This window comes from Xyrauchen texanus, chromosome 11 (assembly GCF_025860055.1).
Source record: "Xyrauchen texanus isolate HMW12.3.18 chromosome 11, RBS_HiC_50CHRs, whole genome shotgun sequence".
In the NCBI taxonomy this organism is placed as follows: domain Eukaryota; kingdom Metazoa; phylum Chordata; class Actinopteri; order Cypriniformes; family Catostomidae; genus Xyrauchen; species Xyrauchen texanus.
In genome coordinates, this window is record NC_068286.1 from 21,734,607 (window position 1) to 21,743,264 (window position 8,658).

The 8,658-nt window shown below is 38.9% G+C and overlaps 1 protein-coding gene across 1 annotated transcript; it reads right to left on the minus strand.

The window, feature by feature from the left end:
• Positions 1–6,583: 6,583 nt before the first annotated feature.
• On the minus strand, positions 6,584–7,855 carry LOC127651848 (piggyBac transposable element-derived protein 4-like). The gene is made up of 2 exons (XM_052137882.1): positions 7,117–7,855; positions 6,584–6,903 (listed from the first exon to the last, which is right to left on the minus strand). Exons 1-2 carry the CDS (start codon positions 7,784–7,786, stop codon positions 6,584–6,586), a joined length of 990 nt encoding a protein of 329 aa, XP_051993842.1. The 5' UTR covers positions 7,787–7,855.
• Positions 7,856–8,658: the final 803 nt, after the last annotated feature.

Genomic DNA, 8,658 nt, shown 5'->3' on the forward strand with positions numbered 1-8,658 from the left:
CACCACTGAAGTGGTTGCTTCAGGTCGTCTTCCAGATCATTTTTCAGCACAAGCTGCAGAACTAGTAGCCTTAACAAGAGCATGCACACTAGCTTCAGGATCAGTTGCAAATATCTACACAGATTCCAGGTATGCTTTTGGGGTCATTCATGATTTTGGTATCATTTGGCAAACCAGACAGTTTCTAACTTCTGCTGGATCCCCCATTAAGCATGCTGGATTAGTGAAAGATCTAATGTTTTCCATGAAACTTCCAAAGAAATTGGCAGTAATCAAAGTGAAAGCACATCCCACCACTAATACAATGGAAGCTAAAGGTAATGCTCTTGCTGATGTAGCAGCTAAACAAGCTTGTTCCTATGCAACTGTACAAGTGTGTTCAGGTAGTATAGCACAGAAGACAATTCTGCCTCCTGAATCAATAATTGATCTGTACAAAGACGTTCCTCTGTATGAAGCATGGACATGGTTAGACAAAGGAGCCACAGTGGATTCATCTGGCAGCTGGACCAAAGGGGGAAAGTATGTTGCTCCTGAATCACTGCTGCCATATTTGGCTCAACAAATACACAATTTGGGTCACAGTGGTCCAGCAACAATGAATCACAGGTTCTCTAATCAATGGTGGAATCCAAAATTCAGAAATGTAGCCACTGAAACAGCAAAGAGGTGTGTTACATGTCAGAAAAATAATGAGGTACCAGCAGCTACTACACCAGCAATACATACCCCAGCTCCACCAGGACCATTTCGTCACCTGCAAGTTGACTACATATCATTGCCTCCGTGTAAGGGAAAAACTGACGTTTTGGTAGTAATAGATAAGTTCTCTAGATGGGTAGAAGCTTATGCAACAAGGCGTGCTACAGCTGCACATACTGCTAAATGTCTTGTCACTGATTTCATACCCAGATGGGGATTACCAGATTGCACTGACTCAGATCAAGGTACACACTTCACAGGACAGGTAGTCAAGGAAGTGTCTAGAATGTTGAAGATTAAGTGGAATCTTCACTGCCCATACAGACCACAAGCATCAGGACAGGTTGAACGATGTAACAGAACAATTAAAACCAGGCTAAGCAAAATGCATCAGGAAGGAGTACCATGGGTAGAAGCGCTGCCAGCAGTACTGTGTAGTATGAGAGCGTCACCTAACAGATCAATAGGACTGAGCCCTCATGAGATTATTACTGGACGCCCAATGCAAATGCCAGGTGTGATTGATCTTAGAAATGCTGATGTACACATTGCCTCAGATGCCCTGATCGCTTACTGTGAAAACCTCACAAAGGCAGTACAGAGTGCCAAAGAGAGAGTTGAGTCGTGTTGGCAAACTCCACAATGACACACAATCATCCCAGGTCAATAAGTCATGATAAAGACATTCAGAAATAAGCCATTAGAGCCTAAGTGGCACGGACCACATCAAGTGATGTTGATTACAGCAGCTGCAGTATTGTGTCAGGGAAAGAAAACCTGGACTCATGTGTCACACTGCAAAGTTGTTCCCCCACCTACAGGGATAGGATAGGACACAGACCAGTGAGGAGCCCAGGGAAGAACCGAATGCAATATGCATCGGGGACAAACCCTGTGGTGAAGACTCCCTCATAGGCCTTCCCCATCCACTAGTCCATCCTTACCTCACTGTTCTTTAGGTGTCAAAGGAATTATGAAATAGGGAAAGAAGGAACAACATTAGCAGACTCAGAAAAGGACACAACCCGGGTGTTTGAACAAATACTGCTCTACTGTCTTTTGTTTTAGGACACAACCCTGGTGTTTGAACAAATACTGCTCTACTGTCTTTTGTTTTTCTTTCTACCCTCTTTGCAGATACCACTTGATGGCTGTCCCGAGACCCATGGGCATCAACCTCCTCACCTGTGTATGAGGCCACAACTTCCAGAAAACAACTAGACCCACTGCCAAGCCCAGTATCACAAGGAATCTTCAGTCATCCATCAACATGATCAAGATTGTCACTATTCTAACCATCATGGACATCGCACAAAGTGTTGACTCCAGAAACAACATATTCTTAGAGCTGATGAATATGTCAAGAAGTGCCTTGTTTGCAGGAAAGGACGTTTGCATGCCACACGCACCCTCAGTAGGAGCAGGAATCCCATGGGTGGCACACCCTATCTCCAAATGTGACACGTGTACCTTCTTTGATCATCATACCAGTGGATTATACAACAAGGATACATGTCACAATGTAACAATTCCTCCACCCTCTCCATGTTGCATTCCTGGATTACCATCCTGCAACCTAAATTCAGCTCCTCCCATTATGACAGATCTACTTTTGCCAATGACTTTTCCTTGGTGTATGGAAAATTATGCTCCAGCCTCGACTCCCTTGGGTGAAATTCCTCGTGAACTTTGCAGCTTTGTGGTCGAAGTGAGAACAAAATCCCATGTAGACATTACTCCATCAGCAGGAAAAGAGGACAAAGACTTAGAAGAGTGTCTCCACAGGACACCATCCCTTCCAAAACTCTTGGCAATAAATCAGTGGTGTATGATTCCTCCACCGACTGGCATTTTTTGGTTATGTGGAACTTCTGTCTACAATATTCTACGCAGTCGATTCAATGGCAGGTTGGCTTGGCCCTTGGTAACAACGGCTTTGGCCCTTGGTAACATCAAGGACACTCTCGCTTCGCACAAGATAATGATCTTACAGAACAGAGTGGCCTTGGATTACATTCTAGCAACGCAAGGGGGAGCCTGCACCATTATCGGCCCCGAGTGCTGCACCGGTTTAATGGATCCAACAGAGAACTTGAACAAAATCCAACAAGATATTCTTGATCTTGCAGAAAATTTACATCAGATGACTGAAAATAATTCTTCATGGTTTGGAAACTTGCTAGGTAAACCCTGGCTGTGGATAAAGGAAATAGCAATTCTGCTGTTCTTTTTCCTACTGGTGTACTATTTATGCGTCCACAGTATCAAGTGTTTCATTCAACAAATGACTCAAGCACCTCACGAGAAAATAACAGTTCCAACCAGAAAAGATTATTACCCATAAGAAATTCACGGACCCTAATTGCATGTTTGTTCTGTGTCAGCATGCAATCACAGAAAAAACAACACAGAGCAAGTGCTATGTGCCCGTAATCGATCACAAGTTACAAGAATGAACTTTTAAGTGTCTAAATTTTTATTTTGTGAGAGTTATTAGAACTCTCAAAGGGGAATTGTTGTATTACAAATTTATAAAATGTTAAACACAATCATATATATAAACTGGGAAAGTAGAGTAGATTGCATTTAGCATTTAAGGTATAAATGATAAATATATCAGCTGTTAGAAAGAGTATTCCAGCAAGAGATTTCCTTCCAGTTCTGTTCTCTCTATTGTAAATTAACCCTTTCGCACGTAAATTCTAAATGATTTAACTGATCCCCCCAGCGTGAATTTTTTTTCGGCAGTTATTTTACAACGTAGCAAATTTAAAATTCCAGTGTGACGCACCAAGCTTGTCACGTGATACTCTGGGCAGTCACATGACGGTTCACCGCTGTCTTGTCGCGCTTGGAGCTGGTGGACAGAGTATAGGTAAGCGTTTCGCTTTTTTTCTTCACTTTAAACCCTTCCTCGTTGTTTTAAAACATGTATAAACTATAATAAATGTTTTAACCAACGGTTTATATTGACATTTATTTATTTATTTTCTCGGACTTTGAATTTCACTCCCACGTGCAACTTTTCTGACAACGCATTACATGATTGCTAATGGTGAGTAAATTTTTTGTCTTTTTCGATTGAGAATTGTTGAAAATAATTTGCAAACACGTGTAGACCATGACAAATGCATTAATAATATGTTTATGATATGTATTCATCGTAGTTTGATGTAATTTACATAATAGCTTGTGCTGTTCACTGCTTGTGTAATGTTGTGGGCATATTGCACATATCTAATGTTTTATCGTGTTCACTTTGATTAAAAGCTGTTGTGTGAGGTATAGTCTATTCTAATGTTAATTTTAGGAATGGGTTGCTATTGAAAGTAGTATGATATGTTATTCATCAGCAATATACTCTAATGCAAAGGCAAAATACACATTTTACAAAATGTAGTTATGACTGAAAGTCTCCTTATGATTATGATCTGTCTTGTGTATACAGTATAAAAACATGTATCTATGCTCTGTGAGAGTTAAAAAATTTGATTTTATTTAATTTTACTTATTGATCTATGCTTTTATATACATTTGTTTATAGACAATACAACTTTTTTTATAAATATCAATATAATGATTAACACTGTAAATATTTAAAAAAATACAAGCAACATAATCATAACAGATACTAAACAGCATTCATAACATTCAATTAAATTGTGGTAAACAAAAGCCCACAATGCACACATTTAATAGATTATAAACCAATTTCAAGGAAAAAAATACCATTTACAATACATAACAATGATACTGTAACCATAACTAACATTTGCTTATTTTATTTCACAGTTCTCAGTAATGCTTCAGTTCGTGGTACTCAAAACATGGGCTAACGCAAATGGGAGTGTTGCACAGCTCTCATGTACTTTGTGAGTATCTTGCTACTTCACTACTCTACTTCCTCTTTTCTCATTTTGCAGTTGATCATGGTCATTCTCATCCTATTTGCCCCCCTGTACCTGCTTTTCCACTGCACGGTACAACTCGAGACTGCTTGCTTTTTGGGGGCTTTCCACTGTGGATAGTACCTGGTACTTTTTTAGTACCACCTTAGTCGAGGTTCCAAGCAAGCCGAGCCGATACTAAATGTGACGTCAAAATCTTGCAGGTCACTGATTGGTCAGAGAGAATCATCAGTACCAGCGTCAAAGATTTCTGACACGGGACATCAAACCGCTAGTTTTAAAGTTAGCAAAAGCGATAACAGTATAATTTGTTCAAGCAACTTTCGAATTGTAAAAAGTAATGGCTGTGCACAAAACCATGCCATGGTCAATAAATGAGGTGCAAATGTTCCTCTCGTTAGTGACGAACAAAACGATGCGAAACAGAAAAGTCTTTCAGGAAATGTCTAAGCTGTTGTCCGCACACGGCTACCACCAGATCGGACCTCCCAACAGTGCAGTGAAAAGAAATAAAAACTTAAATGTTACTACATTTATTAGCCCTATAAATCAATTAAACAATTTAACCATTTGATATTATGACATCACAACAAATATGAAATGTTCTTAAAAATATCCCTTTCATGACACAAGACTCTGTTTGTGGAAGTTACTTTCTATATGTTTACTTTCTATAGATTTGGATAAAAGCATAAATGTAAATATGTGTTCAAATAAAAAATAGCACAAGGCTTGTTTTTGGGAGTAAATGTTCACTACTTTTTATACAGATTCAATTATCCCTATAAATCTGTTAATCTCAGTGACTATAGAATTATAATATCTGTATAAAAAGTAGTGAACATTTACTCCCAAAAGAGTTTTTTATAGCTGGTTTCATGTCTCTAGGTCACACAGTTATTGAGTTTAATGGAATATTACAATAATGTACACACTATATTTATTTGAAAACATATAGAGTGTAAATTCCACAGTGTCTTGTGTCATGAAAATTATATTTTTAAGAAAATTTCATATTTTTTTGTGATGTCATAATATCAAATGTTTAAATTGTTTAATTGATTTATAGGGCAAATAAAATTTTATATGAAAAAAAAATCAGCTTTGGGCTAGGCAAAGAAAACCTATTCATAGTTTAAGTATTGTCGTGAATGTCAAATATAAAACTAAGTTTACTGCACTAATGTTATGGGTATATTGCACATATCTATTGTTTTATCATGTCCACTTTGATCAAAAGCTGTTGTGTGAGGTATAGTCTCTATTCTAATGCTAATATTAAGAATGAGTTGCAATTGAAAGTAGCATGATATGCAATTCATCAGCAATATACTCTAATGCAAAAGGCAAAGTACACATTTTACAAAATTGGATCTGGGTCTCTTGGATTATGATCTGTCTTGTGTCAGATGGGTTTGGCTCAACTATCTCATATCTCAACAAACAGAGTATGACAATTGGCTGTACAATTAAAATAAAGTTTGAAGCCATTTTTGTTCCTGTGTTGGCATTGTTACTATGTTTAACATTTGTAATGCAGTGTAGTCACACTGTTTCCTTCCATCACCATTAGATGCTCAAATGTGTTACTAGTATGAAATGTTTGCTCTGTGAGAGAAAAGTTCAGAATTAGCATTATTCTTAATAATATGTCATTTAATTTTATTGATCTATGATTTTATTATGCATTTGTTTATAGATAATATTTTTAAAGAAATATCAATATAATGATTAACAATATAAATATTTTAATAAATACAAGCAACAATAACAACTAATAAATAGCATTCATTACATTCAATTGCATTTTTGGTAAACAAAATCCAGCAATGCACACATTTCCTAGATAATAAACTAATTATATGGAAAAAATACACAATTTACAATAACAATGGAAATATAACAATAACTAATACAAATGTCATAACAACAATAACAACTTTTAATTAATATGTGCTTATTTTATTTAGATATCAGTAATGCTTCAGTGTGTGGTACTCCTCAAAACATGGGGCAACACACAAGGGAGTGTTGCATGGCACACACATAAATTTGGTGAGGCGCCTCTGCTTTGTCCTGCGAGTGCTGGATAGGCAGACCTTGCAGTGCCGCCTGGTCCTGCTGCCCTGGGAAGCTGTCTGAGGGACTTCGGAGGGGAAATGCCTTGCTGTCAGACGCAGTGGAGTGTCCAATGCAGGGTGGCCTGCTTTGGATGGACACCGAGGTGTACTGTGCTCTTCCAGCAGTCCTCTCATCAGGTTCATCCTGAATTGCAGGGATGTGATGACTTTTCCTATTGATAGCAGAGCACATGGGTAGGAAGTGAGGAGTGTGGAATATGGCAGTATGGTCATTTATTAATTTATGTTCATTTTAGTTTCTAAGTTTAAATGCATTAATTGAGTTTACATGAAAAAATATATTAAAACGATAAAAATAAACTATTTATTTTTTTATTTATATGTAAATTCTATGTTGTTCTTAATCTGATATGCAAATTTCTCACCCGTAAGTTGGTGGTGGACAATGTGGCTGTTCAGTACGGCTGTGTCAAGGAGGTAAAAGAAGACTTTCTTGTACCATTTGGTGGTTTTTCTGGTACAATCAAAAAAGCCTTTCATCATGTCAGCCTTGTCCACTGCTCCCATCTTTTTGTTGTATTCCTGCACACAGAGAGGCTTCATCTTCCTTTCTTTGGTGATGTGATCAACCTTTCCAGTGGCTGACATGGTGGATGGATGGACCGTGGTAAGAAGATGAACATCCCTCTTGTCATGCCATTTCACTGCCAGTTGTGTTCCATTTTCTCTACATTCAACCTGGTCCTTTGTCATTTTGCTGGTGAATGTTGGCATTCCCTTCCTGTTGGCTCGTACTGTCCCACAAGCTCCTGTGTCCAGAGACAGGAGGTGCTGGAACAGTGTGGGACTACTGTACCAGTTGTCCACGAACAGGATGTGACCCTTTTTCAAGTATGGGGCCAGTAATGTCATAACAACTGACCCAGAGATTCCAAGGCCTTCATAGTGCTGGATGTCGGTGGTGGATCCTGTATATATTATAATGTTCTGCACGTAACCGGTAAGCACATCACATAACACAAAAAATTTGACCCCAAATCTGTGGCGTTTAGTTGGTATGAACTGGCGAAATGACAGCCTACCCTTGAATTTCATCAATGACTCATCGACACACAGATCCCTGTAGGGCACAAAGATGTTACGAAAGGATGACGTGAAAGCAGTGAAAATGTTTCAGATTTTTTCAGGGGGTCGTTGATGTTTGCCATCGCATTGTTGGAGAAGTGTAGGCAGCGGAGGAGCAGAAGGAAGCGGTCCTGGGAAAACAAAGTCCCGAAAAATGGTGTCAGGAGCATGGGATCTGTACTCCAATAATCACGAAGTGAGTTTTTTTTCACAATTCCCATTAGCAGCACTGCCACCAGGAATGTGTACATTTCGTGAGCATTTGTTGAAACCCACTTTGCAATCTTGCCTTTCACTTCAGGTGGTGTTTTCTCCTGCAGCTCTGAGGCATAGCGGTTTGTTTCCTCAACAATTTCCTCAATTAGCTCCTCAGTAAGGAACATCTTAAAACACTGGACTTCATTGGGTGATTCTGGAGGGTTTTACACGCCGCACGTCCGGTCATCAAAGGGAACCCCAGGTCCAGGAGGGGTAAAATTACTGGTAGAACTCCAGCAGGAAGAGCTTACCTCCTCCACTTCCCTAGGTGTTGTGTAAACAGGCGTAGGAGCAGTGACTGAGGCATCTTCATCCTCAGCATCAAGGGCTTGGAGGTTGGGGGGCATCTCCTCATCTGTGTCACTTCCCTCATTGTCAAAATTTCCCTCTTCCTCATCAGAATTAAAAAATAGTTCTCTGATCTCCTCATCTGTAATTTGTTTTCTTTTTAAAGACATCGTTTTCTGTGGCAATTGTGTAAATAAAACTGTAAATATATCAAATTAACTCAAGTGTGTGTGTGTGTGTAAAATATATGACGATCTCCGATCACGAAGTCTGAGGTAAAAGTGACGTGCCGTGAT

Coding starts and splice junctions, on each gene's coding strand:
- LOC127651848 (XM_052137882.1), bottom strand. CDS start 7,786: ATGAAATTCAAGGGTAGGCTGTCATTTCGCCAGTTCATACCAACTAAA. Junction 6,904..7,116: donor TGTCCACCACCAACTTACGG/GTGAGAAATTTG, acceptor TGCTATCAATAG/GAAAAGTCATCACATCCCTG.